Source organism: Etheostoma spectabile, chromosome 1 (genome assembly GCF_008692095.1).
Source record: "Etheostoma spectabile isolate EspeVRDwgs_2016 chromosome 1, UIUC_Espe_1.0, whole genome shotgun sequence".
NCBI lineage: Eukaryota > Metazoa > Chordata > Actinopteri > Perciformes > Percidae > Etheostoma > Etheostoma spectabile.
The window spans coordinates 93,684-120,557 of NC_045733.1; the positions used below are offsets into that span (position 1 = coordinate 93,684).

General features: G+C 38.9%; 3 protein-coding genes across 7 annotated transcripts in view; 2 read left to right on the plus strand and 1 right to left on the minus strand.

Moving 5' to 3' along the window:
• The first annotated feature begins 527 nt into the window (after positions 1–527).
• Positions 528–6,147, plus strand: LOC116690568 (pro-cathepsin H). Of its 2 annotated transcripts, XM_032517631.1 has the most exons (12): positions 528–674; positions 1,309–1,340; positions 1,491–1,596; positions 1,740–1,810; positions 1,907–2,011; positions 2,757–2,843; positions 3,107–3,162; positions 3,302–3,383; positions 3,474–3,542; positions 3,884–3,990; positions 5,367–5,495; positions 5,586–6,147. In XM_032517631.1, the coding sequence occupies exons 1-12, from the start codon at positions 599–601 to the stop codon at positions 5,659–5,661; spliced, it is 996 nt and encodes a 331-aa protein (XP_032373522.1). In that variant the 5' UTR covers positions 528–598; the 3' UTR covers positions 5,662–6,147. The 2 variants fall into 2 exon arrangements, with proteins under 2 accessions (XP_032373522.1, XP_032373532.1); XM_032517641.1 differs by lacking the exon at positions 1,309–1,340 and having other exon boundaries at positions 582–674.
• A 686-nt stretch (positions 6,148–6,833) lies between these two features.
• On the plus strand, positions 6,834–12,660 carry wdr76 (WD repeat domain 76). The gene is given in 9 exon segments (XM_032519730.1): positions 6,834–7,143; positions 7,405–7,504; positions 7,773–7,889; positions 9,107–9,156; positions 9,158–9,201; positions 9,891–9,930; positions 10,097–10,250; positions 11,797–11,841; positions 11,924–12,660. Coding segments are annotated over 9 exon segments (879 nt in total). The 5' UTR covers positions 6,834–7,105; the 3' UTR covers positions 12,215–12,660.
• Positions 12,661–12,754: 94 nt separating this feature from the next.
• frmd5b (FERM domain containing 5b) overlaps positions 12,755–26,874 on the minus strand; it is a 75,080-nt gene continuing 60,960 nt past the window's right edge. For 3 of the 4 annotated variants that reach the window (XM_032517676.1, XM_032517685.1, XM_032517701.1), the window contains 9 exons: positions 24,298–24,421; positions 22,488–22,575; positions 22,169–22,257; positions 21,273–21,336; positions 20,870–20,961; positions 20,687–20,761; positions 20,435–20,503; positions 20,198–20,304; positions 12,755–16,448 (listed from right to left, as the gene is read on the minus strand). In XM_032517676.1, the coding sequence (XP_032373567.1) occupies positions 15,862–16,448; positions 20,198–20,304; positions 20,435–20,503; positions 20,687–20,761; positions 20,870–20,961; positions 21,273–21,336; positions 22,169–22,257; positions 22,488–22,575; positions 24,298–24,421 (1,295 nt within the window). In that variant the 3' untranslated portion in view covers positions 12,755–15,861. Of the gene's footprint in view, positions 16,449–20,197; positions 20,305–20,434; positions 20,504–20,686; positions 20,762–20,869; positions 20,962–21,272; positions 21,337–22,168; positions 22,258–22,487; positions 22,576–24,297; positions 24,422–24,598; positions 25,396–26,874 lie in introns of those variants that run through there. The other variant, XM_032517693.1, reaches the window with a different exon arrangement.

Here is a 26,874-nt window from a genome sequence, read left to right on the forward strand (position 1 = left end):
TCTAATGTGTTGGCAGGAACTATACAGTAGTAATATTGTGCTTATTCTTAAAATATTTATAGGTATTTTTTACAGGCTTTGTATAAAAACACCTTGCTGCTTAAGTGGCACGCATGTACCACTTTCACGTGTTCAAATTAAATCTATATCTAGAACAGTATGTGAACTGTATTTAAACCCCACCCTTGCACATGAATCTTTACCCTCTTAACAGGCACATCAAATGTTTGCAGTGAGCAATACCCAGTGGTATGAGAATTATCTTTCAGTCTATTTCAACAGCTTGAGTAGTATTTCCAGTTTTGTATAAAAGTGTAATTCTTTCCTGATTACCTCTTGTTAATAAATCTATTCTTTCTCAGGGGGAGATGTGTCTCCAAGGCTGCCACGTTTGTTTTAGAGTGAAAACTAAGCTATCTGTTAACCCGGAAACGTTGTGGTTGTAGGCTGGTTGTAGGCTACATGTTGAAAAACTAATTGTGTGTGTGTGTGTGCGTGTGTGTGTGCGCGCGCGCGTGCGGAGAGGGGGGGGTTGTTGTTAAAATAAGCCGACTCATGTGACGCTCTCACAGCTTGTTGCAGTCCGGGGGGGTCAGGCATGGCGCTCCGTGTAGTTTGCTTCATCAGTACCGTATTTAGTTTAGTTCATTTAACACCGTTACATCTGCCCAAAGGTAAGGAAACTGCCATGTAGTTTAACGTTTTTTATTCGACTATTTATTTTGCTTGTTGCATAATGTTGCTTAGACTAATATTTCGTTGAAGCTAACTCACAGGCATTGACACCGTATGCACCTCCAAATAGTTTCCAGTTGACATTAATGGGTAATACTTCATCATTTACAATTCTGAAAGAACTCAGCTCCTTAAAAATGGCAACTGCAATATAAAAGTAAAAGTACTCGTATAGAGAAAATGGCCAATGCTATTATGGGATTATTACTGATGTATATGTTATCATTTTATTGTTAGTAATCCGATGTGGAGCTAATTTCAACTATTTAATATACTATTATTAGTTTAATCTATAACAATGCATTATATTTTACAAGACCATCAATGTTTTCTATGCAAAATCTTAATATGTAAACTACAGTCACTACAGTGGATTAAAAATTGGATTCAAAATGACCTCTGAGTGAACTGTATAGGTAGAAGCATGACATCCAGCACATGTAGAGATTTGTGAGAGATTGTACTAAATTACACGTCCCTCATAAATGGGTTCAGGACTGAACTTAATAATTTGAAGTGTTAATAATTAGGCGGCTTCATTAACTTCAGTGGTTTTATTCTGTGTCCTATCAGAGGAATATGGATTCAAACAGTGGATGTCAAAGGTATGATCATAATAACAAAGTTATTGTACACAGTACTTCACAGTCACTTATGATATGTTCTATTTTGAATGTTTTGATGACAAGCTTTTAAAATTGTCAGTTATTTCCTGTGTAGCTATAAGCTGTTACACTTCTCTTTTTAACATGCAGCACAACAAGGTTTATGACATGGAGGAGTATTACCACCGGCTCCACACATTCACTGAGAATGGCAGGGAAATTGATCATCATAATGCTGGGAATCACTCATTCACAAGTAGAGTACAACCTGTCTCGTGACACATTATGTATAGATTATCACCACAGTGGGGGCAGCCAGTTCTCTTTTAAAAATTAAATATTTGATAAGGTTATGAAAGGCATGCATGTCCTTACAACATTGTTCATTTTTAAATCTAGTGGGACTGAATCAGTTCTCAGACATGACATTTGAGGAATTCAGGAAATTAATCCTCTTGACAGAGCCTCAGGTATGATAATACATAATACAATACACTTTATGCAGATGGTGCTTTCATACATATATACATTTTCGATTGCAATCTTTTGATTCTGTTGTCTTGTAGAACTGCTCAGCTACTACAGGGAGTCATGTCAGCGGGGCTGGTCCTTATCCCGAGTTTGTAGACTGGAGGATGAAGGACAATGTTGTGACTCCCGTGAAAAACCAGGTATCCAATTACAGTGCTGAATTGCCACAAAATACAACCACAATCTAGAAGGAGAACCAGGATGGCAAGAATTTGGTAAAGGACATTATTCCAAGGATATGCATTGATGTTCCTGCTAATTTATTGTGGGAAATAGAACTGAGAGTTTCAGACAAAACTCTTAGATCCCTTGGGGCTTGTGACAGTGTTTTTGTCAGTAAGACTTCATCATCAGCCATGGCTGTATTGCACAGGACAAGAACACTCATTATTTCCACTTACAGTACAGTACATCAATCAAACATACATTATTCATTTATGTGGCTTGACTAATTTAATAATAATGTGACAAAGACAGCAGAGAAAATAGGTAATTTATATGACTCTGCCAGAGACACAGAAGACAATTTTTTACTTATTTCACAAGCAATCAACCTCATGTAAAAAATGAGTGCTTCTTTGACGCGTTATTGTGGATCCCATGTTACTCCTATGCAAGTCCCGCCCTGCCAAGCAGCTCGATTGGTCGGGGTCAGGCATTGACCTTGAGTGGTTAAGGTTCGGATAGCCAATTGGTCAGGGGATAGGACCTGAACAATTTGGGTTACGTTAACTTGTGTAAGTTTAGACGCATGGCCAATAGTAGTGTGTGAATGCTATTGAAGGGGGGGCCTTGCCTTGAAGTTGTGTGGGTTCCATAATAACGCTTCTTTGACAGACAAATGAATTACCAGTTGTTTGAGTTATAATGTGTTTGCGTCTTTAGGGTCACTGTGGAAGCTGTTGGACCTTCTCTACTACTGGCTGTTTAGAGTCAGTGAATGCTATCGCTACCGGGAAGCTAATACCTCTGGTGAGATCTGTCTGACTATTGTTATTTAGTAGTACTCATACATCTAATAGATCTCACTTGTGGCACTTCAGGTTATATCTGTGCTGAGAGATTTGAAGGGGTGTGCTTTCTTATTAGGATAATTTAGAAGATGTTCTCGCAGTGGAAATCTCTGTTTGACAATTTATATCTTAGTGGTTTGTCAGTTTTTGTTTTTTGTTTTTTGTTTTTTTAATTTAGTATTAACTGTATAAAAGCTTGAAGCAATTTGCTTTTTGTATCAGTCCGAGCAGCAGCTGGTAGACTGTGCCAAAGACTTCAACAATCATGGATGCATGGGGTAAGTAACACTGATTTGTCATTAGTTGTTAGTTTTTGTAGTTATAGCTATAACATATGAGACATTATAAGTTACAGTTTTAACAAGAATACTTGCGTTTAAGGCTTCAACTTGTTGAATACTGCCTGATTTGTTTCAGTGGACTCCCCAGCCAGGCATTCGAGTACATCAAATACAACAAGGGTCTTATGACAGAGGAGGACTATCCCTATAAAGGCCATGTATGACCTTTCTGGAGTAATGTCCCAGTGTATTTTTTTCATTATTTAAAATACATTCTCAATGTATGTTTTTTTCCCTGCCTGTCTTAGGATGACAGTTGCCATTTTGAGCCTGCACTTGCAGCTGCTTTTGTCCGGGATGTTGTCAACATAACAAGTGTGAGTGGACACGTACATGTATACATGCAAAGTTACATTCTGCAAGAAATGTTGTCCTTAAAGAAAGACTGACTTTTGGGCCACAATGTCACAAATCCGGTACAGTTAACAATGTCTTTGTTGGTAACTCGATAAGAGGAAAAGACAAAAGCAGCTATTTTGGTATATGCAAATGAGTTTCTTATTATTGTGGGGCATTGTGTCACTGTTGTGAATACTTACAGTTACAATCTTTTACACTGGATTGCCAACATTTGACTCATACTGTAATAACTTTACCTCCTAAAAATATTTGCTTTTCATTTATGTATTCAAATCTCTGTACGTTTGTCCATCCACAGTATGATGAAAAGGCCATGGTTGATGCTGTGGCCCGGCTCAACCCTGTGTCTTTCTGCTTTCAAGTCACGGCTGATTTTATGCACTACAAAGAAGGTGTTTACACAAGGTGAGCGATGGACCTAAGTTCACTAGCACTCATGTAGGTTAGGTTCAAAATATTCAGAAAAGTGTGTGGCCATGTTGTTTCTGTCCATTTCGCACTTTGGAAATATTTATAATACAATAGTGGGATGTTTGTCTAGTAATTCACCAGCACAGAAGTTATTGAATAGGAAAGCGGATTAAGGAACTAATGAGGCTACTGTACAAGTAAAATCTGCAAAATCCTAGTTAATGGCTGTTGGCAGGATGTGACAGAAATCTGCTTGCATGACATTAGAGCACAGCACTTGTTTTAGGCTTTTGTTGGATTTATTGTTGTCGTACCACTTTGCATATCTATTTGCTTTTTGCTAATGACATTGGTGTTAGACCAGTCTATTGACCAGAATAAAAGTACTTGCTGGCTTTGGAACATGTCTGCCCATAACATGGAGCTATTCATACGTTGGCAATTGTGATGGTCTGATGGCTCATGGCTCATTTGTTATGGTGCTTACAGTTATGAGTGCTTGTAATGAACTTTACTGAACTTTCTGTCCTTTCTATCATGAATGTGCTGGTGTTAGCTTGTGTTTCTCTTTTTCTTTGTCTTGAACAGGCATAAATATACATAAATAAATTCCTAAATACACATCTTTGCATAGGCAGGTTGGAAAAAAATGTTCTCTGAGGTCCAGACCAGTGGCTGTAACAGATGAGTTTTATTTATTGCTCGGTGCACTGTAGGATTCTCTCTGATCAGAATGAGTTGTCTGGTTAAGGTTACAGGAAGCAACAAAATACCAAAAGCTGAGAAGAAATTCACTCACAAAACTATCTGAGTAGATTTGCATAGAGAGAGTCTCGCATTGAAAGACCTTCCTTTTCAGGGCTGTGGAGGAGGGTCTGGCTAGTCCACACAGCATTGCGGGATGGGAGAAGAACGTGCTTTTGTTTATTAGCATTTCTTTAAACCAATCACAATCGTCTTTGGTGGTGCTAAGTGCTGAGCGGCGACACGCTGCAAAATAGCCTCTGGGAGGAACTTGTTTTGGTGGAACATGAGTACGTTAGGAGGTTGTTTTTGTCGTGCAGAAACAGAAATCTCCGATTCAACAGATCTAGCTAGCTGTCTGCATTTAACCTGTAGAGATCTGAAGAGCAGTTAACCATAGTCCTTATAAATTGCAGACAGAGTTAATTAACACAGGAGACACTTAAAGTTTGCTGAACAGAGAAAATAAGAAGAACTTGAGCAGTGAACAGGAAAGAGGGTGTCAAGACAAAATAAGACTAAAACTGTTTAGGTTATTAATTTCATTCTACAGAGGACAGCAGCCCAATCAATCTACAAAAAAAATGTACTGTATCGATTTAAAAGCATCAGTGTTGTCTGTTTAGCACTCAGTGTAAGAACACAGCAGACAAGGTGAATCATGCAGTCCTGGCTGTGGGTTACGGCAATGAGGAAAGCGGCATGCCATATTGGATTGTGAAGAACTCTTGGGGCACAGCCTGGGGAATGGATGGGTAAATATAGTCTGTGTGCACGTGTTTTTAGTGTGATGCCTTTTTACAGCTTCCAGTGATCATGGACACATGTCTTTTTTATTCCATCAGATATTTTTTGATTGAGCGAGGGAAAAACATGTGCGGACTGGCTGCGTGTTCTTCCTACCCTCTACTTTTAGTTTAAGGAGTAACATGGCGACAAAGTGGAAAACTGATAAAACACAGTCAAATGTCACCCAGTGACAACGTAAATGGAGTGAACTTGATGGGAAGTTGGCCCTTCCATGTTCCCTGAATGTTTTTATGTAGAGGTTTGATTTCTCATCACTATGTACAATATTATTTAAAAAAGTTTAAAAAAAAAAGAAGTAATCTTTGTGTGTCACACTGTCAAAAATAATGTGTAGTGCATTTGTTTTTATATTGATGTAACTATGGCTGCCTTGTTTTAGTGGAAGTTGTTATGTATTGTTCTTTTGTTTCATAATGTGGTTGTTGAGAGAATTACTGCTGTGAATGACCACTGAAAGAAAATGTATTAAAGCATATGTCCCCTACGTCTGTACAGAGGCTTGTACCATGCAGTACCTTTTAAGTAACATCATTGAAAAACACAGGGGAAGCAGCCACCTTACCAGTGGTTACATGATGTGACATGGGCTATACTGAGTAATAGACATCTCTTCAGACCAATGAGAACAAGTTATGGCAGATCACGCATGGGTCATTTACTTAATTTGTCAGTGAGTGACTTCTTTATGGCGTCATAACATCCACAGTTCTTAAACTCCTCTGACCTGCTCTGGTTATGAAACTTTAGTCATGCACAAAAAGGCCCATTGAGGAACAAGCTCTGATGTTAAGTCATTTGTTAAGTTAAGTTTGTTTTTATTTGGACATGTTCTGTTAATAAACACGCTTATGGGTCTTGCATTATTATTAATATTATTGTCTTTATTGCTGACGGACTTTCTCTGTGTGCACAGGTGTGTTTGTTTGTTAAAAAAGTTGTCTGTTTGCTGTTTTGAATCAGCTTAGAACAAAAAATGGACAGTCAATTGTAAAATTGTAGTTATTAGTGACGTTATTTCGTCTTCCTTTCTGCCATTGCCCACATCTGCCAAAAGGTGGCGACATATCCAATGATTCTTTGTGAGGGAAAGACGGACACGAGATGAGATCTGTTTATGGATGAGATGACAACCAAATGTAATGGCTGTTTATTGGCTGTTGGCAGGAGAGAACCGCCCCTTAATGTGATGATGGGTAAACTGTTTCACAACATAGGGGTTCACAACATAGGGGCGGGGCTACTTACAAAACGTGGCGCGAGTGAATATCATCCTCGCTTTTAAGCCTTTTACCCATGGCATGAATGCTTTATACGCTTCCGAGCCATTGATGTCCTAAGAGAACACTCATTGGAATGAACGGGGCTCCCTGCTATACGCTGTATTCAGTTCTCTTAACTATCTATGCTTAATACATCCATGCCTTTTAGCTACAAATTCTTAATACAGCCATTCTTTTACATCACAGTAACTAGCGGTAGCTGTGAAGTGGTGTCCTTTATGCAGTTCTCTCTGCAGAGGAACTAAGATTAACGGGTGTCTTAAAGTGCTCTAAATATGGCGACAAGTCGAACAAATAGCGAAGCTGTTGTGAAGGTACAGTTATGATTTGTTAACGTTTTTAGTCTGGTTTAATTTAACATTAGCCTACGTCATTTGTGTTAGCTAGCTGCCAAATGGCATTAACGATCAGCTAGCTAACTTTACTTTGTAAGTTACACATAAGCAAGCACGTTTTAGACGTAGCTAATGTTAAGTGTGTGAGTTTCGCTAAAACGTGTGCTTCTGTGGAAAAGTGGTATGGCGCATACTTTCCAGGTTAATGTCAATGCACACCTTGTATGAAATGACTGTTCGGTGGATCTCGAGGCGGCTATTCGACGATCATCACGAATCGTCCTGACACCTACACGCTTCCAGTGCTCACCTGAAATAGCTACTGCCATCAATAAAAAGGTTAGAAACACAAAGAAACAGTGGGTATTACGTAAGAACAGTGGTGGGTTGTATAAGTACATTTACTCAATTACAGTGCTTGAGTACAATTTTGAGGCTACTTGCAGTTTACTTAGTCTTTTCTTTTTATGTGCTTTCTACTTTTTCTCCACAACATTTCTTTAGGAATTATTGTACTTTTTACTCCACTCCATCAATCTGACAGCTTAAGTTACTTCAAAAAGTCAGACAGACCAGTGTCTTGTTGATGTCACAGTAATGCTCCCTTTTTAATGGCGGCAGGTCACAGGCTGCTGTAGAAAAAGGGATGCCAGTTCGCAAATCCCTTCGTATCCAAAGCCTGACACTTCCTCCTAAACCCAGAGAGACGCAGGTCTGCGGACAGGTAGTGAAGTGAAGATAATGAGTAGACGCTCAGTCTAGGTGCTAGTTCTGGGTTTATCACTAGGTTCACTCAGGTGTGCCGGCCAGAGCACCACTTAAGGCCACTTATTCCAGAGTACGAAATGAAGAGCTGAGAGGTAGTTCCTTTTCTGATTATTTATTTTCTCTTCTTCAATTGTGAGGGTAATTCTGCGTGTGTGGGTGTGTGTGGTTGTGGTTTTCTATAAAGAGAGAAACAAATACAAATGAATAAAGGAAACATATGAATACATTCATTCCTCCTTAAGCCCTAATATACATTACCATACATAAAAGAAACAATAGTCAGAATATGACTACATATCTCTAACTCTAATAATGTAAACAGAGAATAAGGATTCAAACACTTCTCATATGCCTTTCATTAAGTTACCGATAACATACACGGCACTTCCTGTCATCTATAATACAATGTAAAGCCTCCAACTAGCTAAACGGCCCGATGCTTTTATTGTGAAAACCCCGGACCGGAAGCTATGTTCGGGCCGAGCTAGCAAAGCCTTGACAGAGAAGCCTCGACAGCGGCACACATAACAATATTTAACACTACTTACTTCGTATTCTACACAACTACAAAGTATGAACAATCCTTACAACAAGTAGTTACAGTAGAAACGAGTTTAAACACAACGTTACATATTTTGGCTCGACGCCAGGTGAGCCGAAGCTCGAAGCTAGCATGAATGAACGTGGCTATAATTAGCACAACGGTCACGTAGCGACCTCTTGAACCCTTAACTATCATTCACGTTAAGTAACACAAATAACAGCTGGTTTAACAGAAAAATACTATCACGAGTTAGGTAGCAAATATACTTACTCTTTTCATTTACGCACACTTAAGTAAAGTGCCGCTCACAACTGCTAACACACTGACCGACTGACTCTTTCATACTGCTTGTTAACGGTGACGTCAACTAAAGTATACATACCAGCATGCACTTAAAAGCACTGAATAAAACGGGAGTAAACGTGAAACATAAAGCACAATCTGGTCAAGTGTACTAAATAATTGTTACACTAACATAACTTTGGGGCCTTTTCTACAGGTAGCTACATTCAACTAACCTAATAATGTATTTCATGGCTCACTTCATGCCACTCCACTACTAAAATGTTTTTCTCTTGCTGCTCTTTTCTTGATTTCCTGCCTGTTATGTCATGTTGCTTGCTTTAAAGCCACACAAGAAGCCTCCTGGCCCTCTGCTCATGGAGCCAGTCAACATGAAAGGAGGCCAAGCTACCTTCACAACTTCTCGAGCTCTTCTCCGAGGTAGGACTCACCTTTCTTGGCAATTGCCATGTTTCATGTTTTCATTACGTCCTGTTTTGTTTTTTAGTTTTTAATTGATCCTGCCCCCCGTGATACAACTTTATCACACAATTATACTGTTATTGAGCAAGATCAGTCAAATTATCTTGAGCAATCCTGATTAACCCTCATGTTGTCCTTGGGTCAAATTGACCCATTTTCAGTTAATTTTTTCTTCTTGTTGTCACAAAAGATGGGCCTTTAAAATAAGCACTGAAAATGTCAACGTTAAAAATATCAAAAAACGTTGGAAAAAACATCAAGAAAAGCCCCCACGACATTGAAAAAGTGACCAAAATGTCGTAAAAAAACAATAATAATGTTGAAAAAAAATTGGGTTTTTTTCATGGTTGACGGGAAGACAACACAAGGGTTAAACTTGGAGCGACACCCTGCACTCCGACCTGAACATACTTACCAAGTTCCGTAAAAATCCGATAAAGTGGGCTAAAATGTTGGGACTCGAAAGGCTGTAATGATTGAACAAGTTGGTGTTTGGTCCCACTTATTTTGAAATGGAATTAAACCAGCTGAAGTGTCTGCTCGGCTTTGTGAAGGCCAAAACCCGCGCAATGCCGCTTAAGGCTTTGATTTTGACAATTTAGCTGCTTCCTTCTGTTGACCGATTGCGGCTATATTGAATATTAAAATTCTCAACAGAAGATCGAAAGATGGAGCTTAATCTGAAAGAGTAAGATTTTAATTTTTGATTCTTTCAACCTTTTGCCTAAGTTCTAAAGAAGGTACTGCTCCACCTCTATAGGGCATATTAGTTTTCCTTTGGCTATTGCATTCATATTAACTATTGAAAATGTTCATATAGGTTGACAAAAATCTACACTGGTGTCTTTACACAGGTACCACTCAGCACTTAAGAACATGAAGATAACTGAGGAGTGGCCAAAAGTGGTGTTGAAGAAACACATTGTCTCTGCTGCCTTCCACCCATGCACCAGCAGCCTGTTAATGGCCACAGGAAACCTATTGGGGAATGTTGGACTCTGGAAGTTGGTGTATTTTCTCTGCGTTTTCTCTGTTTTTATTGAATTTTAAATGTGTTTGTGACCGCTGGATGTGTGCTAGGCCTGCACGATTCGGGGAAAAATACAAATCCCAGTTGTTTTGCTTAGAATTGATATCACGATTCTCTGCCACAATTGTTTTGACCATGACAAACAAGTACCAAACCAAGGTTATTATAGTTTTGCATTTTTCATTAGTGGTTATTTTTATTTTGTTTTGACTTTTTGTTTTCAAATTCAGTTTAGTTTTAACTAGTTTTTAAAGTGGGTTTGCTAGTTCAGTTTTTTTATTTTTTGAAAAGGCTTACTCTTAGTTCACTTTTTATTAGTTTTAGTCTTGTTTGTAATATGGGTTATTTGTCAGGGGATTCGAAAAGTTTAGAAAAAAGTATAAAAGCAATATGTAATAATAACTCAACAAAAACAACATACAATTTTAGAAATATGTATTCAGCAACAACACCAGTACAATGTACATATGTTGATGAGCACAGATATGTAAACAGTCAACACAAGACGCAGCAGTGAGTGCGGAATGTGTTTGACGTGTTCCAGGAGAAAAACCTAAACAGTCAACAGACTAAAGAAGACATTCATCAACAGGTGTTTGGAACTTTGGTCCGAGTAAAGTGGCACACTTTTTGAAGTCAATCGACTGAACACATCCCAGTATTAATCCACATATTAACCCATGTTCCCTTTTGATGTTCCTGTGTATTTACTAACCAGCTATCAAGTCGCCGGTGAAAGCAGCTTGTAGTGTTCTCTGTCCTGCTGTTGTCTCCATCATGCTGCTGGCGCTACATATCCATACATCCATGACCGTAACGCTACCGGGGTTAGCTTCTGTTTCGGTAAGGTAAGCTAGGTTAGCCTCCTTGTGTTCGTTTCTCCAATGTTGGCTGCTTTCAAATTCATGGGATGTTTCCCTTTAAAAAACTAACGATAACTTTTTTTTAGCACATTGCACATCACAACAAGCCTGTAAACATAGAGGCTTCAATGAAGAGAAGGGAGAGCATTGCAGCGCTTGGGAGCACCTTAAAACCTATTTTATGCAGTCTGTTTAAAACTCACAGAAGGAAGTAGTAGGGTTTGTGATGCATTTGGCTTGTAAAAGTAAATGAGAACCAAAGTTTTTTTAAATAGAAGTCATTTCAAAATTTAATTGTGAACAGGGTGAATTGAGATCGGGATTTTATAACGATTAATCGTGCTGGCCTAATGTGGGCTCAAAAACAAGCTTAAGCTGAGAAGATTCTACTGTTAACTGTAAACATAAGTAACACATAAGTAACCTACAACCAAGGCACATCAAATAATGCACCAACTGTGAAATTGAGGCTAATTTCAGTGGTGTTTAACAACTGGTTCCTAAGATTCTTTAGCGTACTACATGTTAATGTTCCTCTTGCTCTAGGCATTCATGGACACATAAGGTCAGTAAGTGGACACACTTAAATGCCCTATTAAAAGTCACAACTCTTTCATATCAGATTAACAAACACACTTTTTTCTTGCATGTGTATATTCAGGGTAGTGTTTGCTGCATGGATGTAGAAAAGGCGGTCTTTGATGATGTGAGAATACTTTCTAAAAATCATATTTTTTTCTTGTTCTTTTGTCTCCTTTTCTTTTCTTCAGACGTGTGTTACCTGAACGTACTCGCAACCTGTCTTATCACTCTTCATTTTCAGGAAAAAAATGCGAACGGTCAGCTGCAAGATCACACTATCAGTCGTGTGGGACCCCAAACAGGAAGACTGTTTAGTGATGGGGAGCAAGTCAAAGACTCACAGTATGATGGGGTTTCATGAAAGTGGCCGACCCCAGCACTCCTTCATAGATTATGATAACGTTACCTCAGAGCTGTCCGTGACTGCTTTTCACCCCGCAAGGAATGCTTTGCTGGGCGGCAGTGTGTCAGCACAACCGCATGTCTTTTCACACTGAGATGAAGACTAATGTGACCAAGATCCCTGGTTGCCTTCAGTTGGGTAGGACAGACAAGTAAGGAAATAGTTTTGCTACGATCAAAGTTTACAACTCGTACAGTGTAGATGGCCAGTTGGAAATTATTGTAAATGCACTGTAGGCAGCAGATGAATCACCTGACTTTATCTCTGCTGCTTGCTTTTCTGTCCTCAGATTTGCAATTATTGACTCAAAATGTGTTAAGTTATACATTTCTAAAATACATTCCCTGTTGTAAAATTGATTGTTTAATGCATGTTTTTTTTTAGTAGCTGCTGAAGCAAATTTTTTTTAAAAGATTTTTATAGCTAACTTTTTGAGTGTGCATGCTATTATTCTTGATAGTATCATTGTCACCTTTAGATGGCAGCATTGTGACAAAAAATAGTTTCTGCTGTGACTTTATTTTCAAGCAAGGACATGCTAAAAAACAACAACAAAAGGTGCTGATTTGGGTAAGGTTGACAGGTTTTTTTCTTCTCTGAATTCAAGATTAAATGTGTAACTGGCCAATGTCAATAATAGCTTATTTATTTATTCATAAACAAAGTACACCAGTCTTAAGTCAGTGATTGGAAATAAGCAGTCTTGTTTGGAGGTAATAAATGCAGAACACATGCTTACAGACATTTCCATGTGCAATGCCATGGTACAGGAAGGAAGCTTACAGTAAGACCACATCAGAGACCTTCTTCCTGTTTACATGATTAAGTGAAACAAACACGAGAGTTGCCTGTCAATGGCACTGCCATCCCTGTTCATCCGTTCAAGTTATTTGAAACCGATTTTAGCATTACAAAAAATATATTAAACTGCCTTGCAAAAAGAAATTAGTGGTGGAATATGCCACTTCAGTTTTTTTTTTTTAATTGGTTAGATACAAACTGCTCCACTTTCATTTTGGTAAAATCTGTTCAGAGTTAAGTAAAAATGCTCCTGTCAGGTATTCAGTTCATCAACAAGTACAAGAAAACTTGCATGTACTTTGTTTCTCTAAAAATGAGTCAAGGAAGCAGTCTAGGATTAGGCAACAATCAAACGGGATTTACAGGAGAGCGTTACCTACCACAGCGGGTAATCGGAAACAGGGATCACCATTCCCTTCACACATCTACAGGACGTTTACCTTCACCATTAATAAGACATTTTGAACGCCTAGCAGAAAGACAAACATTAATTTGCAGTTTATGGGTATTGAAATTTATTACATTTTTATATTTATTGCTCAAATTATGTTGGTAGGTTCATAGACAAACAAACAACATAAAATGAGACTTTAAAGTTCAAATTATAGGAAGTAAAAAGTACATTTTCTGCCTCAAGTGACCTTTCTTATAACACTTTTGATCAAAAACCAGCGAGCAAGTAATTAAGTCTTAAAAAACCAACCACAATTTCAATATTTTTGTCTTACTCATCCAACTCTGAACTAAAAGAAAATTCTGAATCAATACTACTTCTTGTTATTTAACCAATTTCTGAAGTTAAAAAATGGCAATACCGTACAAAAATAAAATAAAAATTTGAAGCCCGGTACTACAGGGTTTCTCAAATGAATCTCAAACTTTTAACCTGTGGATTTTAATATTAATAGATTAACTTCCCAAACTGCCTATATGAGCCTACTAAACCCCTCAGGTAATCAATGTCCTAACAATTCCTCTTGTTGCATAAATATTGCATCCAAATTTAATTTAGGTATGATAAATACCTGCTGATCAGTCTTGAATTACACCAACATGTATCCTAGTCCACGTAATTGTAGGCTTGTTGAGAGGTCCAATAGTTAACTGTCACAAACTTTGTAGTTTAAATGATGCTGTTCATCGCTCTGGGCTGTAAAGATGCAATGCAGGCTAACCTGGGAAATAACGTGCGTACTAAGGCTGGAGAAGGAGAGCTGACTATTAGTTTCCATCTGTTGACGCAAACTGACAAAAATATTAGACAACAGGATTCTTTGGTAGGTGTGATGAACATAGCAGTTGGGTGTAAACATGACTTGTCTTAGTCTCTCTTGTAAGCTGAAAACTATACATCCACCATTAAAAAAAAAAAAGAGTAGTAATGCTTTAACTCCATTAAACGTTGCGGTGAGGAGAACTGTTAATGTGACATCAGTTGGTACAGAAATGGAAACATGATCTAAATATTCCACCTTCACAGATAAATGCATATATTTGAACACAGCAAGGTTAAACAAACATGACCTTTTAACTCAACATAAATCAAAAACAAGCTCTCTTAACTGTATACTGTGGGAAAATAGCACAAATTGTTGTACTTTACAAAAGTAATGGATAAGATCTTGTTTGTATATTAACAGTATTGCACATTGAGAAACTCGTTCTACAGAGTGTGGAACTCAAAGAACTAACCACTTTACTGTCACTACAGCACTAGCTCACATAGTACCATTACCTTTTCTACCCTAAAAGTTACTACGTCAAAGCAACTGTTCCTTACACACAGAAGTTGATTGTAGATATATTAATTATTTGGCTGCTATTTTATAAAATCTGTAAACCTACCACCTCCATTACTTACTTATATCCTTACAATTATCTGTAATTTATAGTAATTGGACAATAAAAACTTTATTGGTGTTCTAATGGCTGGACAAAAATGGGAACGTAAGCACACTGGACCACAAACTAAGTTATACTTATTCAAGCCATCTGACACCATCTGAGCAGCACCCACATCACTCCTGGGTCAAATAGCAACTGCAACTGATTCTCAGCATTTGGTTAAATTAAATAGCCCATATGTTACGTTGTATACCACATCACGACAATACAGGAAAGTCAAGAAGTTGTCAATTATCTAAAAGTGTGCTCAGTGTTTCTATTCTTATAATAGGGATTCTAGACCCAACTATCTTTCTGTCACTGAACACTCACGTATCGCTCTACATGGCAAATTCCATATATGTGTAAATATTTTTGAAAACAAATAATATTTGCAAATGTTATTTGACTTAGGAGGACTAATCTACATTCAGTAAGTGCTGCTTAGTTTTTCATTTCACACTTCCTCCAACCCCCAGATACTAGTACAACGCAAAACAGAAAATCTCATCGCCATGACCATAATAACATTTTATCATGATTGTTGATGTTGGCTTTGAAATATGAAAATTAGATGAGCTAGACTGGCTCTCAACTTCTTTCAAAACTTGAACTCAAACTCTCAGGTTTCACAACACACACCCCAACACATCGGGTCATTCTGTCTTACAATAATGTTGCAACACATCAATTAATACAAAAATAAAGGCAACTATCATCTGTGGTAAACTAAGTGAAGTCTGTCAGACTTGCTTGTCCCTTTCACTGTTTGAATTTAACCCTGATGCTGTGGCTTTGTGTAAAAATAAAATGTTTTGAAATGACCTGAATTAAAATGTGATTTCCTTTGCTCGCAGTGATGGTCAAACATAAAAATCAAGGCTATTCAGGGGACAGTCCTTGGCTTGTGACAGGAACTTGGGGGGGAAAAAAATTGGGAAAAACTCAGTTGATATTAGGAAAGGGCTGCCATCTCTCTTCCTCCCACCCTCTCTGTTGTACAGTATGTGTCCCATATTTATCAGTAGAAGCCTGTGTTGTCATTCAATCTCTGCTTCAGTTGCTGATGAGGAAACCTCCCATCCACCGTAACTTACAGGCAAACCAACGCCGCAGAGGGCAGAAGTATTCAAAATGGAACTGCTGGAATTCAGGTGTCTTGCGGATGTCTCTCAGGAAGGCAATGTCCAGGTCTGACTCTGTCAGCATGATGAGGAGCAGCAGCAGCGCGAACAGCAGTCCAATGGTAACCAGGAACAGACGCAACACGCTCAGGATGAACTTGTTCAGCTCCTCCACATCGCTCGGTGGTGATGACCTGCCCCTGACAATGCCCAGTGCTCTCCTGCCGGAAGAAAACTCTGCCGCGTGGCCATCCTTAGATGTGCCTGCCTCCGATTCCTTCTCGTCGTTGCTGCAGGGGGTACCGTTAAGGTGACGAGCCAAAGGCATCTCCATCCCGTGTTCGGCCATAGGTGTGGGCAGCACGCTGTCGGAGGGGCTGTAGGCCTCGTCTGAAATGACCGCTGACGTGCTTGCCTCGCTGCCATCCATCATGTGGCCCCGAGAAGACATGAAGGAACTTCCATGGGAGACGGATCGCACAGGTGTAGAGTGGGCGCTGTCACGAAGGGACTCCAGACCTGAAAACCCACAGCAGAGGAAGCCAGTTCATAAGGGAGTAGAGCCCAACCGATAAAGGATTTTTAAGGCCGATACCGATACAAATATTTGGTTATTTAAAAATCCGATATGCTGATATATTAGCCGATTTACTGTAAAAAAAAATTTTAAATCCAGAAACGCGTTATAAAACAGACTTCCCTACTGTTATTTGTATGAGTTCTCTGTAAAATATAATAATAGAGGAAAATCTAAACATATTAAAGTTCTGATTAATAAAATGTATAAAAATACAAACTTAAGATATGAAACTTAGTCCTTTGAACAAAAAAATTATAAAAAAATAATCTTATCGACAGGGATGTTATAGAGTGCCCTCTGGTGGACAAACTATGCAACGCCAACGCTCATAACATGGTTGACAGTCCGTTTTTATTTTTTATATATTTATTTATCAGAATGAATATTTAAAAATTAATATTCATTTATCAGAATCATGTTATTATAAATTATTCTGATGAATGAATATTTAAAAAAAAAAAAAAATCTGCCATTATAAATGCCGATACCGATAGATGAGAAATGCCCAATATCGGTTGGGCTCTATTAGGGAGATATGTTTAACAACTGGGAGGTATTGTAACTAGACACATTCACATTTAAATAGAGATTCTGCCATGACTTTCTTATACCTCAGACCTCATAAAACTCATGAGAAATGTTTTATGTCTACAAGTCATTGATGCAAATGTTTGACTAAATAGAACCTGTTCTTTCAGATGGAGTTTAATTAGTCCTAAAGTCCTATACTTAATTTATTTGATGTCTTTTTTGTCATGTACTGTGTGTCAATTCTTTGCTACTGCAGCAAAATGAATCGCCCCTTGGGGACAAATAAAGGTTTTTGAACTTGAGTTGAGTGTCTTGGAGTTTTAGGCAATCTTTAAGCACACTACGCTCTGTTGAACACTGTGCCAACATTAGTTATTGGGACATGGGCAGAAGATAAGCATTATTTGTTTTTAATGGTTGGCTTGTCATGAGTCATGACCTATGCTCAAGAGACCGATCCTGTTCTCCGGTCATGTGATCTACTGTAAGGCAAAATGAAATGGCTAAAAGTGGCAACTCTAACCTTAAAGTGAACATGAATCATAAGAACAACTGTTACTCAGATATTCATGTTCTCTGGCAGTTAGATCATGACTTTATCCACCGCAATCGACTATAGCAACATATTCTTGGATAATTTCATGATTCAATGTGGTATTAATTTGGGTTTGGGCATCAGAGAAACTTTCAGCATCACCCTGAAATATTTGGCTCATTGTTTGAACCCTATTATTCGACAGCAGGTCGTCCCAACTTGAACCTACTAGAAGAACCACTACAAAAAGGCAGCACTCCATAACTCTGCATGACAAAACCAGTCCCGGTTTTTACCTGCACAGTTTGCAGGCGGGTTGCAGCCATGGAGTTGGGATTGGACAGCTAGCCTGGAAGGAGTCCTGGAGCTCTGTCCCGACCTAGGACCAGAGCCTGAGGTAGAAGAACCCCCAGGAAGGGCGGGGAAGAGCGGTAGGACCCCCAGAACTTTGCCCAAGAGCCTGGGTCCCAGAGACAGCACGCGCACATTCACATCTCGATAGCAATGGTTAATCATGCGCAAGTGAACGTTCACCTTCGTCTTGATCCGGATCAGACACTTCACCATGGTTAAAGGAGAGCAAAAAGCACCCGTTTAACCCTAACTGTGTTCCAAACACCTGTTGCTTCTCTCCTTTTTCCCCCTTTATCTGTCTGTTCTTGAAGCTGCCGCTCCTCTCTCTGTATCTCTTTGCTGTTTGTCTTTGTCTCTGACTGCGACTGGCCTGCTATGCAGCCCTGCCTTCTCCACAGCGACCTCTCACATGCTGGAAGGCAGGCTGACAGCGGCAGATGAATCGACAAGGCCCTGGAATGTGGCTCACTTGTGTCACAGTTCACCTCGTCCCCCCCCCGCTGTCAGCCGTGACACACATGGCATGGTCCTTGACAGCAGGTGCTATTTTTGGTTTAGATATTATTATCATTGGAAATGCCAGCACAGAGAGAGCAACAGGACAAAACACAAGGGGTTTGTTTCAGTGTTGCAACAGTGGGGTGGGATGTCAGAGCCTGCTCTCTATGTCAATGACAAGAGGGGGGCGTCTCTTTTGTTGAAAACAGACTATGCTATAAGTTTATTTAGTTGTAGTTAGGCACATCCACTGACTCACAGTGGCAGCATTGGCAAAAGGTTAATAGCCAGTTGGAGGAAAGATGGGACAGTAAGTGCCCTTTATAAACAAAAAGGATGACTCTCATGTCAAAATAGTGTGCTTGCGTAAAAAAGGCGAGATATGACAAAGTGAAGAGGGTAACTGACTGACACAAGTGGGGGTTGTTCACATGGGGAGGCTACTTTGTCTAAACTGGATACTGTCTATATGTGTGTGTGTGTGAGTGTATTAAAACACTGTGTGAGAGCCTTAGGACCCCAGAAATGTTTTGCCTTGGGTGAGTAGCTGATACAGTCACATGGACCATGAAAGTAATTCCCAAGCGTATTTTACTCCAGGGGTACACTGATGCAGTTGCCAAGTTGTATGTATAAAGATTGTGGAGTAACTCAACTAACATGAAGAAAAAAAACAAAAAAATTATTAATTAAAGTGCTTATATCATGCTCTTTATCAGGTTCATAATTGTATTTAGATATTGTACCAGAATACGTTTACGTGGTTTAATTTTCAAAAAACACCCTATTTTTGTTGTTCTACATATTGCTGTAGCTCCTCCCTCTGTGTTGAGCACTCCATTTTAGCTACAGAGTGAGGCCTCTCACTTCTATTCCATCTTTGTTGGGAGTTGTACATGCGCAGTAGATACAGTAGGAAAGCACTGCTAGCTAGTTAGAAGCAGAGCATGAGGTAGTGCCACATGTTTTCTGTTGGAGATAGTAAGTCCCCTTGGGGGGGACTTTGGGCTTTTTCACTTTGTAAACCTATTACATGCACAAAAAAGATAAATAACATGATACCAGAAAGGGAAAAAAACTAAGCATAATATCACCCCTTAAAAAAAAATCATCCACATGATGATTAAGTTGATTGGGAGTGCATGAAAACTAGTTAGAAAGTGAGTAGAGAAGTCCAAACAGTCAGCCAGAAGAACTGACTATATAGTTATATATAGTCAGTTATATAATAGTTAGACTAAAGCCGGCACATGCACACATTGACACCAAAGGGGAATTGAGCATGTGCCCTTTTCTTACTCAAGAGAACGTGCCCCTTTTCTAGGGAGCTTTTATATATATATATATATATATATATATATATATTATATATTATATATATATATATTATATATAAAAAAATAAAAAGCTAACGTTTTTGGATAGAGGGTGAAAGGGCTTAAAGTAAGTAATGTTTGCAATAGCTACAATTGATAAACAAAAACAATAGTTTGTTAAAATTAATGGATACATGGTTGAAATGTCAATTCTGACACTAGTGACATAAACTGACAATTTAATTGTATACAAATTGTTGTACAATATTGACTTTAATAATAGTGTTGTATACCAATCACTCTAATACTGACCAACATCTCCTTTACACTGAGAGAGGTGGTCTCTTGCTCACTCGCCCAGTCCAGATGGCAGAAAGCATGAGGACCTCCTGTCCGCCACAGTGTTTTTTTGTACCAAATTCTTCTATAGGTTTACAGTAAGTGTGTGTTTTACCTTCCATGATGGAGATGTGCACAGCTCTCCGTCGGGTCCTGGGCACACTGGTCAAACGAGGGCCGTGAGTGATGGAAGGACAGCTCCTACTTGGCACCATGCCAGCTCTGGGGAGAAAAAACACCCTTGTGCACAAATGGCATATACATCAAATGCATAAATCACTGTTAATTAACATTTTAGCTAGGGCTATGTTAGGGCTGCAGGCAATATTTTCCATTTGTTAAGGATTCTGACCTGTGTATCTCAGGGGGGTCTCTCTTAATTTTGGCGCTTTGTTCCATTACCTCTTTTGCAACCTTTCCACTGAGAAAACATAAAAAAAGAAAATCTGTTATGTTTGTTATATCTATACAAAACGTGAGCAGTAAAACAAGCCCTGCAACACCGTAGGACATATGCATAACATTTTTAACAAAGGCTGTTATAATATGAACTTGCTCTTCATTACTTGGGCTCATTACAAATAGTTTGTGAGCAATTCAATACCTGTATCTAAAGCGACTACCCTTGAAGAAGAGGTTACTACTGGACACAGTGCGGACTTGACTCGACTTTTCCAACCTGTGATGAAATAGAAAGAGAAAACATAATTTACATCATTATAATGATCATGCCCTAAATATTATTATGTCCGTTGTACAGTTTTTTGTTTCAGGTCTTGTGACTCACTTGTAGAAGGCTTGATTCTCCACTCCGCACTTCCACAGATGCTTACAGGCCTCAGGTGTAGGTGCAAAGTATGTCAGTATGATCTTTCTATCCTGTAACAGTACAGTAAATCCAGTACAGTAACTCCTATATCACTATATATAAATCATACTTCAACCAAACACCCTGTGGTGACATTTTCTCATCATGTGAAGAGAAAATGTTTGCATGGTCTTAGTCTTTCCTGTCAGATGTACTGAGCTCAATCGTTATACCGGCGGACCAATATATCAATACTTTTCCCTTTACTTCACTATTAACAATCGATTTCATTGGCTCCCCATGAATAAAACAAGACCACACTCATTTCTTACTGAGCTCTGCGGGCTAGAAAAGGGAAAGTTTTAATAATGCATACACATACCTCCCTCTGATTTGCATATATATGGAATGTCTTTGCTTCAAACTTGAGTTTGGTCACCTCCTCCCTGAGTTTAAGATACAGACAGACAGACAGACAAATGATACCAAATAGAAACAGAAGACAAAGTAGGAAATAGGAACAAATATCAGAACAAACAGAGAGATGGAGGGAGAAAAGAGAAAAAAGGTAAGGTTGTAGAAATTGGTAAAATATTAATTGTTATAAGGTTGAAAGTGTTTTATTTATTTTTATTTATTTTATTTATTTATTTATTTAGTGTTGAAAAGTCTCAACACATTGATTCCAGTCACAGAAAATGACAACAATAAACTGCAAGAGATGGAGAAAAAACTGATTTCTATAACAACAAAATACCAAACAACTCTGACTCTGTAAAAACGTCTCTCAGCTAGTTGTTGTAAAGGTTACTTATATACTCTTGTATGGATCATTGGTTACTTTTTTTGGATTCCTTGTTTACTCCTTGCAAATAGATATTTGGAATTGCTTTAATACCTGGCATTATTTAGAAGAAGAGTGTAGCAAAGTTGTACTAGGTCACTCGCAGTGTTGACATTTAAAACTTAAAAATATGGACTTTTGACGTGAAAAACTTGTTTGGAGTTTGCTGGCCCTTTGTGCAAGCTGTTGATTAAGAGAGGATATATGTTCATAGATGTTTTTTCTATCTCATTGCTGTTTTTTTTGTTTGTTTTTTAAATGTCTGCTTGCCATGTACATTGCACTTGCCCATATGGATCTTTTGGAATTAACCTTTTCTTTACACAAACAGCAACAAAGTCCTGCTAATTAATGTGGGCATGCACATTCACACATGCTGTAGCATTTGATTTAAACAAGGTTCAATTTTAACCATTTACTGTATCTGAACTCACCATTTCAGTAAATGGACCCTCCTGTTTCCTTGTAGCACAGTGAATCCAAAAGGAGTAAAGGCCAGAAAAGCTGGGTTGCCAGACACATCCTGACAGGCACATATACCCATTTTTTTGTTATTGTAGAATGAGATTTTTAAGACACAGTGAGATTAAATTTTCTTGTAAATTTCCTACATTGATAAAAGGACACTTTAAGACATTCATTTTATGATTTTCCTTTATAGGTCATCTCACATTTACTCAAAAAACATTACGAATAGATTCATAAAAAGCCAAAGCTCATGATGATATAAAACATTTGTTTAATAAAGTCCACCTTGCATGGATGAGGGTCCACTCCGTACGTTTCCAGCATCTGAGCCTTGTGGAGGAAGTTGAGCTCTGACGTTTCAGGACTCTGACCTCTGGGAGAAAGGAAAGTCAGTCAAGGGTATCAAAGCTTACTGTGTGTAACGTTTATTTCATTCCCTCGTCATTTGATTGAAAGGTTGTGCTTTTTTTTGATAAATAAGATGACCAACACAGGAGCAAATGTATGGAAGTAGGAGCACATTTTCCCCCATGTTACCTATCTTCTCTATAGTTTTGAATTCTGCCAGCATTGTGATGAAAAACATTTAAGGCAAAACCCTTAAACCCTTTTTACCTGTGCTGATTTGGTGGAAATGAGCAATAGAGGGCAGTGTAGGATCAAATCTTTAGCTAGTGTCTGTGTCCTACTGAGTTGTAGCTACTGTGTATGTGTGTGCGCGTGCGTGCGTTAAAGACAGAGATAGATAGAAGATCAGAGAAAAATACCAAGGTTCTTCTAACAAGGGCTTGATTCATCAATTATCAACATATAAATCACAAAGTACCCTAGCCCATCAACCACAAAGTCATCAACTAGAGGAGTAGCCGGATGCTCTTGGTGCTAGGGTTACCGTGTGTACCTGCTGAGGCCTTGGCATGCACTGTCTGGCACCCTTCAACTTTAAGGCAACCTTAACTGAACCTGACTTGTATAAGTCCCCAGGCACAAAACATACACTGAGTGCATCTATGGGACCATAAAATAACTACCATTCTGATGACACAAAATCTAAAAAAGTGGCCAGCCTTTGCCAACACCACCAATCTTAGGTGTAAGCAACCAGGTAAAGCTGCTTTTGCAGATGATACAGTCACAGTTGCACACCAACACCTCTTTGAAAGTGCAAAAAACATGGACCAGAGGAGGGGGGGGGGTGAGGGTCATACGCTGTGTAGAAGAATGAGTGGGGGCTGTGGAAAAACTCCACTTCAGACATGAAGAATGTGTGAATAGGTGAAGCTGTCTTTTTCTCTGGACTACTTCTGAAATCCAATCATTGGAAGCTAAATAGTGTGAACTGTTCCAAGACTCTTTGAACTATCAGCACCACTGAGGGGAACAAATTCACTAGAACCATCAATGGTTGCCAGAGCATTGGCATTTTGGACATTGTTTGCCTGTGGCAGGGCCCCCCAACACTGACAAATTGTAGGGAGCACCCTGCCAGTCAAATAATGTAGTCTGGAGGATGCTGCAGACGGATCCTCTCATGTGCAGCATGAGTCAGAGTCTTTGCTGAACCTCTACATAAAAATTTCAGTGCCTGGTTGTGCAGGGACGGGTAGGCAAGTCTACAGAGCCTGTGTGTGGGCAACTCCATGTAAAACAACCCAGGACTAAAACAAAACCACACACAAACCATATGAATGAAGTGAATACTCAGCACATTAAATAGCTATGAAATTTCCAACCTATAGCTGAAAATGTAATCAGATTATTTACTTGCATATTTGTTCTGAATGTGAGATGTCATCTTTTTGGTTGGACTGAATAAACTGGTTGTTTAGCGTTGGTTGTGAGAACATAATCTGTCTACAATATCGTTTATATCTATATCTATATATTTATATATAATATCTGAAGGACAGTTGCCAAACAGTGACCTAAAACCATTACCATTTTACTTTCCTATGACTGACTTATTAATTAAGGACACAGTCCAAGAGTTCAGTTTGTAACACCAGCAACAGTTTGATGGGTTTTTGTGATGCATTGCACAGTGAATGCTACTGAAGTAAAGGACTACACAGGTAGACAGGGAGTGTCGCCTTACATTAGCTCAGTCTTATGGATGTCCGCAATCCGCCGCTCCAATTTCTCTGAGTGCTTGGGGAAGAACTGGAACTTGGAGCTGTAGCCCTCTGGGTGTTTCCCAGGGTCGTGGTCACCAATTTCAGCTGGAAAATGGGGGGAAAAAAACACCCACAGCTAAAGGTTAACGTCCATGTTTGAAGATGACTTTTTAAATTCACTACTGTATTTTCAAATGTAATTGTCATTCCAAACCTTATTTTGTAGCTGACACTGGCTGTGAGTACATGCAACAATAAGTCAACATAATATGTGATGCATACCTAACAAGTGTTGAACTGCTTTCTCCAATGAGCAAATAGTGATGTTGGTCAGATGATTCATAGATACACTGCAATCATGAAGGTCATATTTTCAAATAAAAAAATTTTTTTTAATGAAAAAGTACTATAATGAAATTTTTGAAACATTATCTTTGTAATCATTTACTGTACCAAGGACATTTAGCCAGAGTTACCGTGGTGCATGGTTCAAAGATAATGCCTTAACATGAAGCTCATTATACAAATTTGTACACATTGCAAAGACCAAAACGTTGAGGATTTGAATACACCTGTGCACAAAAATGGCACACACAAAAACTATGTCACGATAAAAAGAACTCTTTGCTAATTGTTAACCTTGAGTCCAGGCAATACTTTTTCAGGTGGCATTTCTATACCATCAAAAAAACTGCCGTGTTCTCTGCATGGCTGTAGCCAGCTTCAGCTTCCTAGTTTACAAACCTCTGACATGGGTTTACAGATGGTGGAAGAACTACAGAGAGTTTGGCTACTTGTCTGCTCTCTGGGGAGCTATGTACTGCTCTGCCTGCTAGTATTGTTGAACACTGCATTTCAGACAGCCCGAAACAGTTTATGTGTGTCACAGACATTATGACTTCACATTTTCTGGCGTGTTGGCAGACCCAAAGAGTGCTCTTATAAGCCAGAGACACCTGGTGAAGAAAAACTTTACAGAAAGGAAAAGGCTCAGACAGACACTTATTTTAGAAGGCAAAGTGAAGAAAGACTGAACCCGTGGAAGCAAAAATGAGCTAACACAGATAATAATAGGCTTTCTACACTTTTGCCTCAAAATGGTGGAATTCTCTCTCTAAGCTGGTCCCCAAATGAGATCTTCAACAGTTATTGTAAAACACATCTCCACTCATTAGCTTTCAATGGTGTCTAACTTAACCAGAGCAGGTAATTCTCCTGAAGGTCTATGTTGTTACTGTAATAATAATAATAATAATAATAATACATTACATTTATATAGCACTTTATCATAGACACTCAAAGCGCTTTAGGGTGGGGACTACTCTCTAACACCACCAATGTGTAGCACCCACCTGGGTGATGCATGGCAGCCTTTCGACGCCAGACGCTCACCACACATCAGCTTGGTAGAGGGGGAAGGGAAAATATTTTAAGTGGTGGGGAAAACCGGAGTACCCGGAGAAAACCCACACACACACGGGGAGAACACGCAAACTCCACACAGAAAGGCCCGGGACAACCAGGGTTGCTGTGCTAACCACAGTGCTAACCATTGGGCCACCGTGATGCTATTTGTGTTTGTTTACTCCTTTTATTTTTTGTTTTCCTGTGTGTGTAAAGCACTTTGGATCAACTTTGTTGTGTGTAAAGTGCTGAATAAGGTGATATGATACTTTAAAAAATACCCGCAGCAAGCCAGTGCCAAAGTTTTTACAAATTATCTCTTGGTGTAAATAATTGGATGAATACATTGATACAATCCTTCATAGAAAGGTATAGCAAGCACGCCAATATAAGGCAATGTCGTGTGGTGTTCAGGGCAACACGGAGCTACCCAGACATTTAGATTCAGGAATTGATGATAAAAGGCTGGATGGATAGCTGGTTGGCATGGTGTGTGACAGAGAAACTGTCTATCAGTTTGTTTTTTGTTTTAAAAGGAAACATACTGACTTTCCATTGAATTCTTCTTTGTATTGAGTAATAATTGTGTCTAAATTACTTTGTATCGTGCTTACTAAAATTAGATTTTTCAATTCAAAGTAAAAACAACAAATTAAGATTTTCAATGTCCCCAGCCAATGAAAATGAATAGTATGAGCCTTTGACCTCTGAACACGCTCTGCTTGCACATTTGCACACACCCACACAGTAAAGTACATGTATGGCAGAATACACACACACACACACACACACACACCACACACACACACACACACACACACACACCACACACACACACACACACACACACACACACACACACACACACACACACACAGCTGGCAAGTGTAACTAGCAGGGTTATATGAAGATTATCTAGGTCAGACACATTATTATATATTCCAAGTGTGGTATTATAGGTTGTTCATTTACAGTTGTAGTTTAGGGTTTGATTCTGACAGGAGGACCACAACTGTCCATCAAAACAATGTGTAGATATAACATGTAATTGCCTCAAATGTACCAGTCAGAGGACACCATGCCACTGATTGTCTTTCTGTTCAAGATTGCAATGTTTGACCAGTGGGCAACAAGATTTAAGACCATCATCTTCC